The sequence below is a fragment of the Pleurodeles waltl genome, chromosome 9 (genome assembly GCF_031143425.1).
Source record: "Pleurodeles waltl isolate 20211129_DDA chromosome 9, aPleWal1.hap1.20221129, whole genome shotgun sequence".
In the NCBI taxonomy this organism is placed as follows: Eukaryota; Metazoa; Chordata; class Amphibia; order Caudata; family Salamandridae; genus Pleurodeles; species Pleurodeles waltl.
In genome coordinates, this window is record NC_090448.1 from 879996247 (window position 1) to 880017742 (window position 21496).

General features: G+C 43.7%; 1 protein-coding gene across 1 annotated transcript in view; it reads right to left on the reverse strand.

Moving 5' to 3' along the window:
• The window catches only part of TDP1 (tyrosyl-DNA phosphodiesterase 1), a 787135-nt gene that overhangs the window by 747148 nt on the left and 18491 nt on the right, over positions 1 to 21496 (reverse strand). The window contains exon 2 of the mRNA XM_069208192.1: positions 11422 to 11972. Coding sequence (XP_069064293.1) covers positions 11422 to 11972 — 551 coding nt within the window. The remainder of the gene's footprint in view (positions 1 to 11421; positions 11973 to 21496) is intronic.

Below are 21496 nucleotides of genomic sequence, written 5' to 3' on the forward strand. Positions count from 1 at the left end.
GCACACTAACGATTACTTTAACCACACTCACAGAACAGAGTAGTAAACGCATAACACATTACAGGGAGTGCAGAATTATTAGGCAAATTAGTATTTTGACCACATCATCCTCTTTATGCATGTTGTCTTACTCCAAGCTGTGTAGGCTCGAAAGCCTACTACCAATTAAGCATATTAGGTGATGTGCATCTCTGTAATGAGAAGGGGTGTGGTCTAATGACATCAACACCCTATATCAGGTGTGCATAATTATTAGGCAACTTCCTTTCCTTTGGCAAAATGGGTCAAAAGAAGGACTTGACAGGCTCAGAAAAGTCAAAAATAGTGAGATATCTTGCAGAGGGATGCAGCACTCTTAAAATTGCAAAGCTTCTGAAGCGTGATCATCGAACAATCAAGCGTTTCATTCAAAATAGTCAACAGGGTCGCAAGAAGCGTGTGGAAAAACCAAGGCGCAAAATAACTGCCCATGAACTGAGAAAAGTCAAGCATGCAGCTGCCACGATGCCACTTGCCACCAGTTTGGCCATATTTCAGAGCTGCAACATCACTGGAGTGCCCAAAAGCACAAGGTGTGCAATACTCAGAGACATGGCCAAGGTAAGAAAGGCTGAAAGACGACCACCACTGAACAAGACACACAAGCTGCAACGTCAAGACTGGGCCAAGAAATATCTCAAGACTGATTTTTATAAGGTTTTATGGACTGATGAAATGACAGTGAGTCTTGATGGGCCAGATGGATGGGCCCGTGGCTGGATTGGTAAAGGGCAGAGAGCTCCAGTCCGACTCAGACGCCAGCAAGGTGGAGGTGGAGGTGGAGTACTGGTTTGGGCTGGTATCATCAAAGATGAGCTTGTGGGGCCTTTTCGGGTTGAGGATGGAGTCAAGCTCAACTCCCAGTCCTACTGCCAGTTCCTGGAAGACACCTTCTTCAAGCAGTGGTACAGGAAGAAGTCTGCATCCTTCAAGAAAAACATGATTTTCATGCAGGACAATGCTCCATCACACGCGTCCAAGTACTCCACAGCGTGGCTGGCAAGAAAGGGTATAAAAGAAGGAAATCTAATGACATGGCCTCCTTGTTCACCTGATCTGAACCCCATTGAGAACCTGTGGTCCATCATCAAATGTGAGATTTATAAGGAGGGAAAACAGTACACCTCTCTGAACAGTGTCTGAGAGGCTGTGGTTCCTGCTGCACGCAATGTTGATGGTGAACAGATCAAAACACTGACAGAATATATGGATGGCAGGCTTTTGAGTGTCCTTGCAAAGAAAGGTGGCTATATTGGTCACTGATTTGTTTTTGTTTTGTTTTTGAATGTCAGAAATGTATATTTGTGAATGTTGGGATGTTATATTGGTTTCACTGGTAATAATAAATAATTGAAATGGGTATATATTTTTTTTTGTTAAGTTGCCTAATAATTATGCACAGTAATAGTCACCTGCACACACAGATATCCCCCTAACATAGCTAAAACTAAAAACAAACTAAAAACTACTTCCAAAAATATTCAGCTTTGATATTAATGAGTTTTTTGGGTTCATTGAGAACATGGTTGTTGTTCAATAATAAAATTAATCCTCAAAAATACAACTTGCCTAATAATTCTGCACTCCCTGTAGAAAATAAAGACTATACAGGACCAAAAGCCATATGTAAAATAGCAACAGGGATAAATACTTAAACAATTGCAAAGATTTACTGTAAGACAAATCGCAACACTGTGTTATTGACTAATCAATCATTACCAAGTGTTACAAGCAATGTACGCCATAGTATGCTATAATGAAACAAATATCAGAGCATGAAGTAATGTAATGATAAAATGTCAAAATGTTAATAAACAGATTTATGGAAAAAAAAGAAGTGCTACCTCAAAAACTGCTGAACGGAATTACACCAAATTAGGCAGGAAGGTCCACAGATTGTGCTTTTGGTGTAATGGATTCAATAGTTTTTTAAAACTTAAGGTTCAAAAATATTTGTATATCTGGACGGTTGCATTCGAGGACTCTTGTTGGCTTTACTTAACATAAAAACACCCTAAATATTCACTGAAAAAAACCCTAAGAAAGTGATGTTATTGTTAGGAATTGTTTTTATATTTTACTTTATATTTTAAAAAAACTTAGAAATTCACTAAAAAAACAAAAGTTAAATTGAAGTTATAGTTAGCCGACTATGTCAGTGCCAGCATAACGTTTTGAACTCAAACAACACAGAAATTCACCAGTTCTAGTTAGAAAAGTTGACTATAACATGAGCCCCTGCAATGCACTGCTTATGGCCTCACATACGACAACACTCATCACATGTTCTATGACATAATTTATGACATCAGTGATGACATCCGTGATGGCAGAATAGATTAATAGATCTGTGGTAAATACGAATGTTCAAGTCAATGATGAAAGAAGGAAGGATCTGCATGATTGCATTAAATGTTGGAAGATTTAAATAGGCTCTTGCACAGAGACTGGGAGCATTCAAGATTCCAGTATGATGTATGACTTTATTCCGCACATATCTCATCCATCTGGGCCTGATGGTTCAGTGGGACTCTGCATCTAGTTCAGGAGTCCGTATTTCACTCCATGATCACAGGTGTAAATTCAAGCTGGTCCTCTCAAACCGTCATCCTCCAGAATAAAGCAAGTTTAACTGAGTTGGGTAGCGATAAATATCATATATTCAGTACCAAGATGCCCACCGGTGAACATGAACTTAACAAAACATAACAACTAGTGTATTTGTTATCAGACATGTAAAGACTTCGGCATGGGCAGTGAGCATCAGAGAACAAGGTTGTGTGCGTACGTATTTGGATTTATTCTACTTATTAATCATCACTTGAGGTAAGGAAGGAAATGTCCAGTTCAGAGACCATCAGCTGAGAGATGTCAGGAAGCGGGGCTGGAGATAATGCTTACTGCTTAGTACAGGTCGCGAGCACGGGAACAATACTCCAGCTGCTGGTGCTCAAGTTCCAACAGTTAAGGAAAGGCTGCCAGTCGTCACGAGCGTTAGTGCTGCCTGGACTAAGGCTGTAAGCATGCGGAGAATGCTTCAAGTGGCAGCCTTTCCACAATGCACTACAATTCCCTGCAGGCTACAAACTCTCACTTATTCTTGGGGAGAAGGTGTCATTTTGGATATATGGGTACATCTTCTCTTTTGGCCCATGGCATGCGCTCGAGGCAATCAAGATACAATGTTGCTACAACTACGATCTCGTCACTGGGATCTCAGATATCCCTGCAAGTTCTATTGCATCTTAAAGCTGTATATTGCTGGACACTGGGAAAACAGAGAAGTATTTAGAAAGTTGTCCTGTTGAGGAAAACGGACTATTTCTTGAACATTTATAGGAGCTCTTCTAAGACTGGGGATTGTTACACTTTACTAGGGTTATTCTGTGACAGAAAGCAAAGGAATCTTAGACTGGACCATGTTGAACGTGTATATATGAATGTCACAAAGAAAGTAAGTGTTCTAGAATGCACATGCAAGCTTTCATGATTAGGGAACAGCAATTCTCAGTTACCTTGCAGTTCTACCAAATCAAGTAGAACCTGTAACTCACCTTCCACAAGACCGCGCACAGTGACAACGCCTGAGGTAGTTATTCAAGTCATAGGGAGAAGTTCTAGTGTATATATATTTGAGGTTTAGTGTTCAGATTTTACTAGCTCTATATCAAAACAGAGAGTTGGCTACACAGAGATATTCCTAAGGTATATTCATTTACTATTATAGCTAAGCACAGAACCTTCTAAATATATCTCTTTGTCTTTGACAAGTCAGAACGGTGGAGTCCTTGAGTCCTGTGTCTGTGTTTTCTCGCTTATCCCATTCCCCTTTGTCCATTTCTACTAATGGCCCTCATATCCCTATTTATGCAGTCAATTATGGATGTGGTAAGAGATGAAAAAGTACAGTGCTCCTGGTGGACTCTGAGCACAAAGGTTAATGCATCATGCTAAAGGACAGGTTGATGAGCATGCAATGAGAAAAAATGCAACGTTCTCAACAAAATATAAATGCCCGACAATTCACAGTACAAACAGCAACATGATTTGGGATGACTCTATTTAACAATACAAAGACACCTTGAATCTCAGCTTTGCAATAAGTTATAAACTCATCCCATTCTCTGATGAATGTGCATTAACATAAGGTGGGTTGGTTTGTGATTAAGAGAGTACAAACTGCCTGGTATTCAAACTGTATGAGCAAGGGTTTATTCAAAACACATTTCTTTCAAAGTATTTTGATGCAAGTACTGATGCTATTTCCAGGACCAGTACATCTGATCCACACTTATGGTTACAGCTTTCTCTTTCCCACCCCATGCAACAAAGTTAAAAAGGATTTCCTCAGTTTGTTGTGCAAAACATTTTTCATAACAAAAAAAGAGTGCATTTATTTTGGTTGGAATTAGGTTGCATTCACCATGTTCTGAGCGCTCAAACTACACAGTACGTCCTGTGCCACTACAAACAGTAGTTTCTTCTTCCGCACTATGCTCTATAAATCAGATTTTACAGGTTGCATTTTACATACAGTCCACTTTTCATCACTTCTCTTCCATTTCATAGTTTAAATTTCTTCTGGATTTACAATGATTATTGCCAATTAGTTTTAGGTATCATAGGTAAACAATTATTGTTACTGATTCTTTGTGCTTCTTGGAACCTGGAAAACACCGTCACATCTACAAAGTGGAGGGGTTCATGTTGTCCTGTATGGGCGGCTGAATTCAAACATGCACATTGTGTAAGCACGGGTTGTATCTCCTCAGCTGCTCAAGTTTAGGCATTACAGGTCTGCTGAGGTGCTGAGGATAGCATGAATAGAAAGTATTTGACTTTCAGTTTTGTTCAATGTTACTGCATTTAAATGCTTTAAAATTCAACATTTATGCAGGTTTCTTGTATAAATTATTCAGCAGAGCCCCAAAATGTAGTTAACTTGTCTTGAAATCCTACCCAATGTTGGCAAACAATATGGAGGCAGAGAGATTTACAAAGCACCATTTAACATATATTTTTGCGAACCTCCGATTTTTAGAACCAAACATTTTCCATAAACGATTTCTAGTTTTGACCAGTGCTTCCGCCTTCGAGCACTTTAAAGTTACTCATATAGCCTTATAGCCTGCCATAGCAGACTATACCCGCCATTAAAGGCCAGCTCCAGCGTATAGGCCCGAGCAGATGGCGAGGGCCTTTAACAAAGGAGCAAGACTTGAATGCTGGTGTAGCCCAACTATGGAGGGCCATAGGGCCATTAGAAGGCAGAATGTTCTAAGAAATAAAACAAAGGTCTCACGAAGCCCGAGGGGGTTGAAATCCCACGGGCTTCATGAGGCCTTTGTTTAAAACAACAGCTGTGAACAACAACACTGGAATGTTGGAATTCCGGGCTTCTACCAGCCATTAGAATGCTGGAGCACTCCATTGTTTTCAATGGAGCTCCCACGATTCCAATGTTCTAATTCCACAATATGACCACAAGAATTCAATAGGTGACCCATTCAACTGCATCAACTTTTAAAGTTGTCTTCAAATTCTATCTGCCATTCACCAATATTTGTAGCATCAGTATCCTTGAAATTCATCCATTAGCAATAACCTTTGTTGAAAACTAATTGGTGGGAAAAAAGAATTATAAGTAAGTATTCTGAACAAGACCACTGCCTTCATTTTCTTTATATCAATTTGTTATAGAGAATTTCCAAACCCCCTCCCTCCCACACTAAAGCACCCTTAATTCCTATTTAGTCTATTTGCGCGGCATGATTTACAATACACCAAGGGTAACAACTGTTCTTAAAAGTTTTTTGGGTAACATTCTCAAATTCTCTACCACGTTGCCTGTAAATGCATTTCAGATAAGAGTAATTCAATTATGTTATCGCGCTTAAAAATTAAAACTTTAGAACCAAGTCTCACCAAGCCGGCCTATAAATATATTTGACCAACGTTACTAGCCTAGTACGTCTCAAGAGGCACCTCGACAAATATTTGGGATAGAACTATCATATCTCCCCATGAAGCTGTCTTTAAATCAGATTTTGTTTTTATCGTCGGCACAAGGGGATTTAGAGTGCACCATTTGCAATAAACATTACCAATAGTTTACTTTCAAGGTACTAGAAAACTCTATATCAAGAAAAGTCGCGAATGGTAGGCCCCTTTCCACTGAGTGACTTCCTATGTTTTTTCGTCCCCTTACAAGACTGGCTTGCAGGAGCAATTTTCCAACTCCTTCTGTGGACTTTGTGACTCAGAATCAATGAATAATCCATTGGCATGGAGAACCAACCAGGCACAGAATTATAAGCAAATGCAGAAGATGGACCTTCAATAAAAAAGCAACAGTACAGGTAGCAGAAGCAACTACAAGCAGGAAAAACATTGGCAAAGCCAATAGGTCTTGCTAATACATGAGCTATTGTCTTTGGCAATGTGTTTTTTCATGCTGCACGCCAGTGTGGCTGCTGTTCGCATGACAAAGTTAGTGATGTGGAGTGTCATAAAGTGGAGTGGGGGGAGTAGAGTGTCAGAGAGGGGATTTGCTGGCGTAGAATGTTAGAGTGGAGTAGGGGAGTGAAGTGTTGGTGAGTTGAGTGGAGGGAAGTAGAGTTTAGTTTCAGAGAGTGTCGTAGGATGCAGTGCTGTGGAGTAAAGTGCAATAGGGTGGAGTGGGTTGAAGTGATTTGAGGTAGTGGGGTGGATTGGAGTGGAGTGGGGGGATAGGATTAGGATTGACAGGACCAGGGTGGATTAGACTGGGTCTACCGGATGGGTTGGATTGGAGTGGAGTGGGGTGGTTTGGAAAGGGATGAACTGGACTGGAGTGGGGTGAATTACGAGGAGAGGGTGGATTGGAATGGAGGGGGTGGACTGAACTGGAGTGAGGTGGGGTGGATTGGAGTTGGTGGATTGGATTCACTGAAGTGTTGTGGATTGGACTGCAGTGGAATGGATTGTGTGGGAGTGGGGTGGATTGAAGTGGGGTGGGCTGGATACATTGAGTGGGGTGGGCTGAACTGGGTGGATTAGATTGGGGTAGATTTGGGTGGATCAGGATAGACTGGAGTAGAGTGGAGTGGGGTGGACTGGATAGAGTGGGGTGGGGTGGACTGGATAGAGTGGAATGGATGGGGCTGGGTGGGGTGGACAGGAGTGGGGTGGATTGGATTGGCTGGATTGGATTGGGGTAGGTTAGATTAGCATAGGTTAGATTGGATGTGGTGAGTTGGCATGGGGTGGAGAGGGGTGGCTTGGACTGGAGTGGACTGTAGTGGAGTTGACTGGATTGGAGTGGTGTGGGCTGAATAGATTGGATTGGAATGGGGTGGGGTGGACTGAACTGGGGTGAGGTGGACTGGATTGGGGAAGAGTTAGTTGGATCTGAATAGATTAAATTAGAGTGGCATAGGGAGGGTTGGAGTGGATTGAGGTGGGGTGGGTTGGTGTTGGGTAGTTTGGCATGGGATAGATTGGTGTGGGATAGATTGGAGAGGGGTGAATTGGATTGAGTAGGGTGCATTGGATTGAGTGGGGTGAATTGGATGGAGTGGATTGGAATGGAGAGGGTTGGACTGGAGTTAAGTGGGGTGGAATTGAGTGAGGCGGAAAGGACTGGGGTGGGGTGGACAGAAGCGAGAACATTGGATTGCAGTGGGGTGGACTAGACTGGAATGAGGTGGATTGATTTGAGTGAGATGGACTGATTTGAGTCGGGTGAATTGGATTGGGATGGGATGGATAGGGGTGGATTGGACTGGAGTGGGTGGATTTACCTGGAGTGTGGTGGACATAACTGGAGAGATGTAAATCGCACTGGAGTGGGGTGGACTGGATTAGAGAGGGGTAGATTGGATTGGGGTGGATTGGACTGGGTAAAGTAGACTGGATTGAGACGGACTGGACCAGAGAGGGGTGAGTGGGTTGGACTGTGGGGTGGTTTTCTTGGAGTGTGGTGGATTTTTTGGAGTGGGGTGGGTTGAAGTGGAGTGGATTTGACTGAGGTGGAATTGGAATGGGTCGATTGGAGTAGACTGAATTTAAGTGGGCAGGATTTGAGTGGGTGGATTGTAGTGGCTTGGACTGAAGTGAAGTGAGGTTGATAGGACTGGGTGAATTGGTTTGGAGTGGGGTGGACTGGATTGAAGTGGGGAGATTGGAGTGGATCAATTGAATTGTTGTGGATTGGACTGGAGTTAGGTAGAGTGAACTGGGGTGGGGTGGACTGAGGTGGGTGGATTGGAGTGGGGTGGACTGGAGTAGGGTGGATTGGGGTGGATTGGATTGGCATAGGTTGCATTGGAGTGAGGTGGGTGGACTGGACTGGAGTGGAGGTGGACTGGATTTCGGTGGGGTTGGGTGGATTGGATTGGGGTTGGGTGGATTGGATTGGATTGGTGTGGGGTGGATTGGAGTGCAGTTGATTTGGGTGAGGTGAGCTGGATTGGATTTGTATAGGGTGGATTTGTGTGGAGTTGATTGTGGTGTATTGTAGTGGATTGGATTGGAGTGGGGTGAACTGGAGTTAGGTAGACTACTTTGGATAGGAGTGGGGCGGATTGGAGTGAAGCAAATTGGAGTGGGGCAGACTTGGGTAAGGTAGATTGTTTTGGATTGCAGTGGAGGAGCCTGGAGTGGGGAGACTATTTTGGATTAGAGCAGATTGTTTTGGATTGGAGTGGGGCGGATTGTTTTGGATTGGAGTTGGGTGGATTGTTTTGGATTGGAGTCGGGTGGATTGTTTTGGATTGGAGTGAGGAAGATAGAGTGAGGAAGATTAGAGTGGGGGAGACTGGTTTGGATTGGAATATAGCAGATTGTTTTGGATTGGAGAGGGGCAGATTTGTTTGGATTGGACTGGGGCAGATTTTTGGGGATTGGAGTGGGGCACATTGGTTTGGTTTTGAGTAGGGCTGATTGCTGTGCGGCACACTGAAGAGTGGCAGATTGTTTTGGATTGGAATAGGGTGGATTGTGGTGGAGTGTGGCAGATTTGGTTGGGGTCGATTGGATCGGGGTAAATTGGGATCGAACGGATTAGATTGGGGTGAGGTGGATTGGAATGGAGAAAAGTGGAGGGATTGGAGTGGTGGATTGGAGTGGGGCAGACTGTTTTGGATTGGTGTGGGACAGACTCAAGTGGGGCAGATTGAAGTGGGGCATATTGCTTTGGATAAGAGGGGGGGGCTGAACGGAGTGGGGCAAATTGTTTTGGATTGGATAAGGGAAGATTGGAGGGGCGGACTGGAGTGGGACAGATTGCTTTGGACTGCAGAGGGGCAGATTGGAGTGTGGCAGATTGGTTTGTACTGAAGTGTGGAAGATTGTTTTGGATTGGAGTGTGGCAGATTGTTTAAGATTGGGGCGGACTGGAGTTAGGTTGATAGGAGTGGGGCAGACTGGGGCAGACTTCTGGATTGGAGTGGGGCAGAATAATTTGGATTGGAGTGGAGCAGACTGAATTGGATTGGAGTGGGCAGACTGAATTGGATTGGAGTGTGTCAGAACGGAATGGGGCAGAATGGAGAGGGGCAGGTTGTTTTGGATTGGAGTGGGGCAGACTGGAGTGGATTGGGTTGGGAGAATTGGAGTGTGGTGGATTAGACTAAGGTGAGTGGTTTGGACTGGAGTGGTCTGATTTGTGTGGGGTGGATATGATTGGAGTGGGGTGGATATGATTGGTCTGTGGTGGATTGGATTGAGTGAGTGGATTGGTGCGGGTGTGATGAGGTGGACTGGAGTGGGGCTGATCGGAGTGTGCTGGGGTGGATTGGGGCATACTGCACAATTATGTGTTAAAGCATAATTTTGGAAATTACACATAAGAAAGAAACAATATCACTTTGGAATATTTAGAACAAGATAATCGTCATTTTGTTTTAAACAACGCTAACGACCAAATCCAAAACAAAACATGAGTGTAAAGTGAGAAAAGAAGCCTTGGCAAACTAAAAGAAAAGAGTTAACTATAGAAAATAAAACTTTACAATTTTGTTTGTCCTGCTGGGCATGTTTTTGCCAGTCACACGCCTTCTGTTTGCAGAGCGCTAGAAGTTAAAAAGAACAAAATAGAACCTCAATCCCATTGGGAGAAGTGGACAGGCACTAATTATGTTGGATCAATTAGTGCTTGGTCCCTGCTCCATGGACAGGAATGGAAATGATGATATGCCTGCAGTGACCAATCACGAGGCTGTAAAGTAGACTGCTGTGCAAGCCAACAAATGGTGAGCAACAGGCAGACTCCAAGCCTTTTTCTGTTTACAACAGACTCTCGCAAGCGAGAAGCATGGACTAGCACATTCTATTGTAGGCTCGACCCTAAAAAATATCAAGCTGATTTTAAATTACTGAAGGAGCCAACACATAACGTTGCTGCCTTTTACAAGGTTGACTCTTCAGCAATACACAAACTCAAAGGTTTTGAAGAGCAAACTGATTATCCGGAATATTGTTAACTTGCACTAATGCGCCATTTTAATGCCAGAATACAACCATCATAATATATCGAGGTTTTGTATTTAAATATATCTGACACAGTGTTACGCAAATGCAAGGCAAGGAGATGTATTAGGAATTTTGAATCAAATGATCATATTAATGCCATAAACAAATTTGTTTGTGCAACTCAATATCAATTTACACTTGGGCCACAGTGTAGTGTATAAATGATTACAATCGGAAATATTTGAAACTCATTACATCTGTTAAATAAACTATTCTCTGCGCGGTTTACATTTAAAATGTTGAAATTAGACATGAAACTGACAAGCATGGGTAGGCATGAAGACCATTTTCTAATAGCTATAAAGTTATAGATTTCCATTGTACATGTCTCGAAAAATGAACAGTAGGCCGACAAACACATTTTAATACCATTTCTTGCAAATTTACCAAACGTTAAGGCTTAAACAATTTACTAGTATGTATTGTTTGAATAAAGAAACCAACACACCACATAGATATTAAAAAATGCATTTCACAACATCATTTAACTCTTCCTGAATTTTAATGAGCTTTCCCTGAACCTTTTTGTGAAACCCTGCTATTTAATGACCACAATATTTACATTAACCTAAGACCACCAGAAACGAATACATGCAGACAACTGAAAATATTTTGAAAGTTATTTCTTCGCTTCGGAACACAACTGGAGTATACATAAGTATAGCAAAAATTATATTTTCAGGGCTTTCTGTGAATCTAACTGAAAAAAAACAAGGTAGAAAGAAATACCGTGGTCTGGAAAACATGAATTGGGGGGACTGTAAAACAAAGTAAGAAAAACCTAAGTTGGTGGCATTCAGTTCACGCTGGGTTTCTGTAGTTCAAGAATAAAATCGACTTTTTTGATTCACATCAGTATTCACACAATACCTTTTATATGCAGGGCTCCTGAATTGTATTTTGGTTTTATACCCCAGACTTTCGTCAAGTAGAATCGGAACGGCTCGCCTGACTCCAAGAGGTCCCAAGCATCCTGGGATTCACTTGAGGGTTTGTATTTCTTGGTTTGTTTCTGTGTAGGCGGCTGAGAATTAAACTCTGTTTTCGGCACAGGTGTCTCTTTTGTATGGTCATATTGTTCTCTTTTGACTGCAGTGCTTGTTGCACTCGGTGGCGCCGGACCTCTCGGTCCAGACTCTTCATCGCTGCTGGAAAGACACCAGCCAGAGTCATCCAGGTTTTGCTTTGCCTTTTTCGCTGGGGAGCTGACTTGCGGGGGACTTTCCTGCTCAAACTTTACAGGTTCTGCCTTTCTTTTATGGGCTTCTTTTCTGGCATCGGAACACGGGTACTGTGGCACGGAGGGACGGTCGACAACGGGTGGCAACGTGGACGTAGATGGCTTTCTGTCGTCATCCTCATCATCTTCACTGCTGGACATTGTCCATTTTCCATGGTTACTTTCTTGGCTGTCAGTTGTCCTGGAATTAGATAGAGCACGCATACATAAAAATAATGGACATACCCGCATCTTTTACCCAGTGCCTTAATACTTTGCTGCGTGGAAAACATTCATTCTTTTATTATGAGTCACCACAGATGTGAAGTCTTTTTTTAAAACACTGTTTTTAAGCATTCACAGCATTTCTTTAAGTCTGAAAGGCAGCATCTGTAAAATGATCATTTTGCAATTAATGACAGAACTAAACCTTTTTTCTCTCGTGGCTCTGCGGAACAGATTGTATCATTAAAGAGGACCTGAGCAGGAGTGAAACAAGGATATGGCCCCATCAAGCAATGGAGCGGTTAACGTTTTATAGGTAATAATTTCATTCATTTAGACGATCCCGCCTTTACACTTCGAGGAAAAGTTAGGCAAAATGTATTTTTTAAGTAATGATAAGGGGACGTGGGTATTCGAAAGACACAACATTTAAGGAAAAAGTACCGGTTTACTAAAGTCTCCCCGCTGCTCTGACAAAACGTCATTATCGAAACTTTTAAAATAATTTGAAGTACGAATGTTACTTGTAAACAGCAACATTAGATGTAGCTCTGAGTATGAAAATGAATAGCTTAAATAGACAATATTACACTGCTCTCTAGCAAGGTCTGGTATTCTGACACTCTGTTGATGAAGGGTTATATTTTTCAGGAAATCACATGCTCCCACCAACAAGACTACGAGGCCTCTTTCAGAAGAAAACAGATTGATTGGATCCTGCAATCATGTGTCTATGCTCGCCCCCTTATTTTCTTCCAGAGATGGTCCTTGCCTAGGTGTCTGAAGGCACACAGCCACGGTGTACAAATAAACAATGACTCCATTGTGGTTATTTTATAGCCATGAAGAGTTGATGCTGTAAAACTCTGCCCACACATTAGGTAGGCCACCATCATGCGTCTGAGCCAATCCACTCACCACATTCAAATGCACAATCCACTAGATACATCAGATAACGGTGTCATCCCAGCTGTGGCTATATTATCCATAGTCCACTCATCTCCACAGATGAGACCAACAGAAGCACTACACATTACAAACATCTATGCTCTCACTAGCTACACATGTTTCATTACTGAAACAGGGCTCGCTTCAGCACTAGACACACAATGATTTTCAAAGCCTACAGAACTGAACACACTAATCAAAACATTTACTTAGAGCGAGAATGACAGTCATCGACCAGGCGTCAGGGCCCTGCGCTCTATAGGCACTCTCAAACCATATTCTAATAGATTTTCAGCTCCCACTTATGCACCTCTTTTTTTTTTTTTTTTACAGGCACCCATGTTCCATCTCATCACCAGGAAACCGTAACACCTTCAAGAAACTCACAGACCTCATAACCCATGAATCAACCACACCAACAATATATAAATTAAGGACTTTAATCACTTGGAGACCCCCGCCCTCAACAATAACATTACGATTTAACACATGTACCTTCTACACTGAATTATCATCATGCAGCAAGAATCAATATGCACACCATGCTGGGAACATTCGTCATTGAATTACTATCCCCATATTTTGCTGTAAATGACAGCCTCCTATTCATTTGGACAAGACAGACCACTTTATCATTTTATCTTCCTTACACCACACAAAAACACTTAAGCAACAATGTTCCTGCTTCAAACGTCTGCACTGGCGCAAGAAAGACAATCTTACCTGTTCAACCCCATGCCAATATCATATTACTTCTGGATTCTCTCAGAAACATCCTAAAATCATCTGGTTTCTGGCTTACACAAGAATTCCCAGTCACAAATGCTTCATCTACCAACAGGAGAAGAGTTTGCATGAAAGACAAGCTTAGAATGGCCCGCTACTGGAGTAAATTCATAGTACGATAAATGCCTCACCAGTGCAGAGAAAACCACCAAGTATAGTTCTAACATTACAGTTATCAACAGAAGCAGTGCCATCTTCAAAGCTATTACAAACTGTGTCATCTGCATGGTCAGAGCACCTATGCACCAATGACCAGACAAATCCAACACCACCATTCTTCATAGAAAAGCTAATAAAGAACACATATGGCACCAAACAAATCATCACTGCACGCCCTAATCCCAATCCGACTCACCAAAACTGTCAATCTTGCTGATACTTTCATTTCTGGACCACAGACTGGTACACAGCTATAAAGGAACCCGCACACTAAAGAAAGAAACCATCAACCCTGTCACTATCCAAAGACTAGTCACCAGATGAGCACCTAACTCACTCCTCAAAATTGTTGATGCCTCCCTCATATAATAAATCTTTCTAAAATAATACTGTAGCGTTCAATTGTTATAAAAACACAGATGAAAGAAACAATATAGAGCAGCACTAGCTGCTGCTACAAAAAACCTCTGACCACAATGAGCACTCCTTTTTCAATTAAAACTATTACAAGGTGTCCTATCATATTTACAGCAAATAAACAACTTTGTATTCCTCTTGGAAGATTAAATGTTTGTAACTATATTGACACAGGATTGCCATCTGTGCCATTGTTTCAAGAAGTACACATTTTTCCAACATCAGTAATATTATTTTTGTGCGTTAGAAATTGGGTTCCTAGATGGCAGAGGTATGCACCCTGTTCAAGTAGGGACCACAGTCCTAGTCAGTAGTCAGGGTAAGTCACAACACAATCCAAATGATCATGTACTCACCCTCCGGTAGCTTGGCACACAGCAAGCAGGCTTAACTTAGAAGGCAATGTGTAAAGTATTTGTGCAATAACTCATACAGTAACACAGTGAAAATCCACAAAAAGTACTCCACACCAGTTTCGAAAACAGATAATATTTATCTGAATATAATAAGACCAACATGTCAGGAATCCAATGTACACAAGTAAAGTTATGAATTTTACAAGATTAATTCCTATTATAGTGCTTAGAAACACAATAGCTCCACCTGTGGCTATTACGACGTCGTGACGCAGTCATTGCCAACAGACCAACGCCACTCGACAGTGGGGACTGGTCATGGAGTCACACGGATTCCAGGCACTGTACCTTCAGTAAACGAGGAAACAAAGACATAGCAAGGAGTGGGGGAGATGAGGAGTCACTGGGGCCGTTGCGGTGTCGGTTGCTTACTGCTGCCCAGCGGAGCATAAGCGTCTGGTCTGTTCAGTTGGAGGGGAGGTGAAGCAGCGTCAGTGGTGAGGCGTCTGTTCCTTGTGACCCGGCTGGGTCAATGACTCCAGCTGGTCAGGACCTGATGTATCGACTTTGCAGTGTTGCTTCATTTGCGCCGTCAACCTTACGCTGCACGCCGCAGTCACAGTGTTCAGCAAGGACCAAGAAACAGACAGCGGTGCTGCGTCGGACAGCAGCACCGGTTCTGGAGTCGCTGAAGTTGGTGAGCTATATAGGAGCTAGCAGATGAAGTGTTTGTTGGCCCTGAGACTTCAGAACAGGAGGCAAGCTCAATCCAACCCTTTGAAGAGCACTTGTAGGGAAGGCACTTCCAGCAGAGTCAGAGGCAGTATGCAGCAGGGCAGCAGTCTTTTCAGCAAAAAAGTCCAGATGGGTCATTTGAGAAGCCAGGCAGTCCCTCTGACAGAGTCCAATTGCAGATCCAGAAGTGTCTGATTTTGGAGGCTCACAGACCCAGTATATATACACAAAAATGCCTCTGAAGTGGGGGAAACTTCAAAGAGTGGTTTTGAAGTGCACACTGTCCCCCTTCAACTCAGCCTTGTCTGCCAGGATCCCTGTGGGGGGTTATCAGTCCTTTGTGTGGGGTATGGCCACTGTCCTCGGAAGTGTAAGTAAGAGCCCCTCTACCCAATCCTGTTCATGGAGACTCATTCAGTATGCAGATGAATGCAGAAGTGACTGAGCGTCCTGTGTTTATGGCTGTCTGGGAGGAATGCACAAGGGGAGCTGTCAACCAGCAGAGCCCAGACATGGACTGGAGACAGGCTGTAAGGTACAGAAGGCAATAAGTGCAGGGGAATGTCCCCTTTCTAAAAGTGTCATTTGTACAATAGTGATGTTAAATCCGACTTCACCAGTAAGTAGGATTTTCCATTACCATTCTGGCCATACTAAATATGACAGAGCTACTCCTTTCAGATCAGAATCTACCACCTAAATGTATATAAAAAAGCAGTTCTAATGCTGGCCTATAAGAGGAGAAGGCCTCACAGTAGTGTGAAATGAATTTGTGAATTGTTCACTACCAGGACATGTAAAACACATAAGTACATGTCCTGCCTTTTACTTACATAACACCCTACCATATGGGTTACCTAGGGCCTACCTTAGGGGTGACTTATATGTAGATAAATGGGTGTTTAAGACTTGGCAAGTAGTTTTAAATGTAAAGTCGAAGTGGCAGTGAAACTGCACACACAGGCCTTGCAATGACAGGCCAGAGACATGGTTAAGGAGCCACTTATGTGGGTGGAACAATCAGTGCTGCAGGCCCACTAGTAGCATTTAATTTACATGCCATGGGCCCATGTAGTGCACTTTACTAGGGACTTGCAAGTAAATTAAATATGCCAATTGGGTATGAGCCCATGTTTTTAGAGCGAGAGCATATGCACTTTAACACTGGTTAGCAGTGGTAAAGTGTACAGGAATGCTAAAGCCAACAAAAATGAGGTCAGAAACAGAGGAGGAGAAAGGCAAAAAGTTTAGGGTGACCCTTCAGAGGGGCCATTTTCCAACATATACTTATATATATATTTATATATAAAAAAAAAAATCACACACACAGTGAAGGTAATTGTTACAAATGTAACTCATACCTTCATGAGAAATATGGAGTGACAAGGAGAATTTGTTTCGATACCCACTGTGAACAGAGACAATAAACAAAACAGCGTCAAGCCCCTGCCTCAGGAAAGGACACGGACTGGCACAAACCGAGGCAGAGGAAGGGCCAGAGACAGCAACTCCTGGATAGTCCTGGAACTGCAGTGCAGCACGTAGCCTTTGAACACATCTGGTGGCCAGAACAGAGTGACAGCTAAAAGCCTGTCCACCACTGGCTGCACATGCTGCCTGCTGACTGATTGCCAGCACATCTAAGGAGCAGCTGCCAGAGTATCCTGTTAAGTGAGATACGACAATACCCGGGTTGCAAATGTGTGGGCACTTGCAGTGAAGCCAGGCCCGTGGTAGGAAGAGAAGGGAGGACCTATGTGGTGCATACTTGTACTCAGACCCAGGCACCCATGACACTGTCTGCAATAAAGGGCTAACTCAACTGAAAATAGGCACTTATCAACACCCCTATATTGGTGCGTCGACTGGGAAGACCGTGACCCTTTGATATTGCAAAGGTCTCAATACATGAATGATGCACAGGAATCCGGCTTTCCCCTGCATGTACATCTACCGTGGGGTCTTTGATCAGCTGTGAGGTGAGACTTGTGAGAAGGGGCAGCTCATCGAGGCGCTCCTGAATGTAGGATTAGCTCGCCTGATTGCAGATGCCTGTCCACCAAGTGCACTCTTCCGCCACCTTCCTCCCTTATCTTATCTGACCTGCGTACTAGTGGTGGTATCAGGACTGGCAAAAACAGTGTGACATGGGTAAACTGAAGGCAGGGAGGGAGGGAGAAGAAACCAGAAAAGACTCCGGGGGACTGGAAGAGACACTCCGATTCAGGAGTCACAGAACAACCCACTGGTGGCCCTCACCGTAGTGATTCTGGCAGCCATAAGACACACAAAGCAAACACTATATGCACTGATAACAGCAGTGGCAAATTAAGTGGGCATCCTGCGCACAGAACGTAAAGAGCTCATGGAGAGAGTGCAGGAGACAGAAAATAATCTAAAAGTGACATGCCTGATTGTACAAGACATTACGCAACGTTGCACGCAGCTGGAGAAGGGAGTGGCAAAGATTACTGACTGCCTGGGGGATGTGGATGGGAGATCTAGGAGACACAACGTGCCCCTGACTGGAGTCTCTGAAAGGGCATAGGGACGAAGTTTTGAACTATTTGTGGAAGAATCGTTGGTGATGGTGGTGCTAAAGTGCAAACCTTCGCGATTATTCTCCGCATAATGAATGCATCGAATCCCAGCGAGGGCGCCGGACCCTGGACAGCCTCCTCGTCCCATTACTGTATGCTTGATGAACTATCGAGACTGTGATACTATCTAAATACTCTTGCGCAGGCATGGCCTTGGCTCAGAGAGGAGCAAAAAAGTGAACATGTACCCTCATTATACATCCTAGATCAAGAAGCAAAGGGACACTTTTGTGCCTTTCAAAAATGTGCTGTGCCAACTGGACTCCCCATCCATCTATCTTTCCGGCGAACCTCAGAGTGCTGTCGAGGGACAAGACCCATGTCTTGTTTACCACACAGGAAGTATGGAACTGAGTGGGGCATCAAGGTCTATGGTGTGGGGCAGCGGCAATACCTGAAGATGATTAAGAATGGCAATCAGAGCCAGCGAAGGAGGAGGAAACCTACAGGACGCAGATCCCTCCCAACGAGAGCACAGCTAAAAGCGGAGCAAGAACAGGCAGCGGCTGAGGTCAAGAACTGGAAGGACATACTGGACAATAATAAATGAAAGGCCATTGCACCTGAGGGAGGTGGTAGCGACACAGGCTCTGGGGGCTCAGAGTCAGAAACTGAAGGTGAGCAAATGCTAGTAGTCACCCCAATGACAGCCAACCACATAATCTGAAAGTGGAGGTCCTCTGCCTCCACTTCTTCAAACGGTAAGTCCGGTTCTGGTCTGGCATGAGAAAGGGTGACATGGACTGCATCGAGACTTCTCTAAAATCGAAACTGTATGCACTGGGGTTACAGGGCGGGAGAGGAAGCAGGTGGAGGCAAATCTGCCTGGAACTGTTTGACATAACATCTGTGCAGCTCACACCTACATGTTTGTGCAAATAAAATGTTACCAGTCAGTACCGCTTCACATCCCCGTACATGGCCAGGCAAAGGCCTTCCTTAATGTATAAGCCCCTCCGGGCCTCCAGTCCTCGACCTTACAGCTCATGGGAAGGCTTCTTATGGAATTTCCGCCAGCACTCGGTATTGAAGGGTGGTATTTTCACCTGGTGCTCAAAATTCAGTTGGACAGAAGAAGCGCCAAACCGGAAGAAGACAACACAAAGGTAAAATTAGAGGACTTTACAAAGGCTTTTGGGCTGGAGGATATCTGGAGGCCTATGCAAACACTGCAAAAGGAATTCTCATTCTACTCGCACACACGACATGTGTTCCAGGTTAGACTACTTCCTAACACCTTGAGATACAATAGGCAGATTTACGGAAGTCAAAGACCTGGCCCATGGCATATCTGATCATGCAACTGTACTAATTATTCTATATACCAAAAGGAATAGGGAACCCCGAGAAAGGAGGTTGGCCACTTGGTGACTACCAGGCAAGAAAGTAGTCAAGACACTCCAAAAAGCTGGGAAAACATATTTTAACGAAACACTGGCAGAGTCAGGATGCATGTGTGGTATGGGAAGCATATAAGGCAACACTAAGAGGTATACTGATTTGCAGGAGAAATAGGACGAGGTAGATACCAGAGGTTGGAATCCTTAGAGCACACAATACAGACACTGGAGAGAGGCTATACTGCTAAACCATCCATGGCCACTTAGCATGATTTGGAACACACATGCAATGAATACCAAAAGGTTCCATGACATGATGTTAAGACTTCCTTCTTGGCTAAACAAAAACGTATATACGAAGGGGCGATACAGCCGGCAAACTACTGGCGTGGATAGGCAATCACAAGCGGGAGAGCAAACATGTCCAAGAAATCCTGTGCTGGAAACGGGGTGGCAGTCAGAGGTAGCAAGAGCATTGCGGCGGCTTTCGCAGCGTACATGGCAGCTTTTTATGCAGCAAGGGTAGATGTGACGGAGGAGGAGACAAAAAAAAACAACAAAAAAAACTTTGGATTGCCAGTGGATTGCTCAGTGAGAAAGTTGAACCCAAAAAATGTGAGGCACTGGAGGCCGACCTCACAGAGTGGGAAATTGCAGTGGCCCTGGCTAAGCTAGAGGCAGGGACAGTGGACTACCTTTTGAAATGCTTCAAAATGTAAAATGTTTTATAACCCTATATCAACCAATGAGGATGATCACCACATCAAGGCAACCAAAGGCAGTCTGCTAGTCACAGAAGACTCATGTTCTCCTGCGCCAGCCCAGTGATAAACAGGTATTGACAGAGCTTTTTACTTTCTCAATCTGTGTATCTATATAAAATACGTAGATCCATGCATGTCACATAAGAATGTTTAGAGTGTAGTGTCACACTAAGCAGAATGATGTATACAGCACACAATACAAACTAATCTGTTAGGGGCATCTATTTATAAGTGTTCATTACTACCCAGCCAACATGCATGACTTCAACATTTTACCTTAGGGGTTACAAGATTCTATTTGTAGGTTATGCTTAACTATGGTGACTACCTACCTCCTTGTCACCATGGACCACCATTCTGCTATAGGGCTTTTACTACAAATCACTGCTTTCAAAAGGGCTAGTCCATTTAGTTATAAGGAAATCAAAACTAACACTCAGAATGACAGATTAGCACTAGAAAAAAGTGTTTGTAATGAAATGGAGGGAAGAGGTCACCTAGTACCAATGCAATGGCACTTCAAGACCCAGTGGGCATACAAAGAAGCGGTCACAAGGACACAAATTAATGACACCACCACCGAAGTCATGCAAAGACTTCAGACGATCCAGAACACAGCTTCCAGACTGATCCTCAACCTGCCCAAGAGAACCTACCTCAACCAGCACCTGAAGGACCTTCACTGGCTCCCGCTCCAGAAAAGAGGCCACTTCAAGCTCCTGATCCATGCCTACAAAGCCCTCCTTAACCAAGGACCCACCTACCTGAACCACCGCCTTCACTCTAATCTACTGTGCACCACTGCACTCTACACCGCTTTACTGTACAGAACTGCACTCTACCCTGCACCACTCCACCAATTTCACTCTCCTCTTAACCACTGTACTGTTCACAACTACACTCTGTCACTGCACTCTACGTCACTCTGACACTCTACAACGCAACACTACTCCACTCTAAGCCACTTCACTGTACTCTACTCTGCACCACTCTATACTACTCTACTCTACCACTCTATGCCACTCAGCTCTTCTCTGCACTCCACTCGGAGCCACTCCATTCTACTCAACGCCACTGCACTCTATGACACTACATTGTATGCAGCCAAATTCAGTGCCACTGCACTCTATCCCACTATATGCCAATGCACTCTTCAACAGTCCACTCTACACCACTCCAGAGTATGGCACTCTACGTGACTCCACACTATGCCACTCTACACTAAAACACTCTGCTCCACTCTCTGCCATTCCACTCCATGACACTCCACACGACTCTCCTCTACACCACTAACTTTTAGCCATGCTGAACAGCAGCCACCCTAGTGTATAACATTGCTAAAATGCATTAGCAAAGCAAATAGCTCTTGCATAGGTGAGAACTATTGGATTTGCCA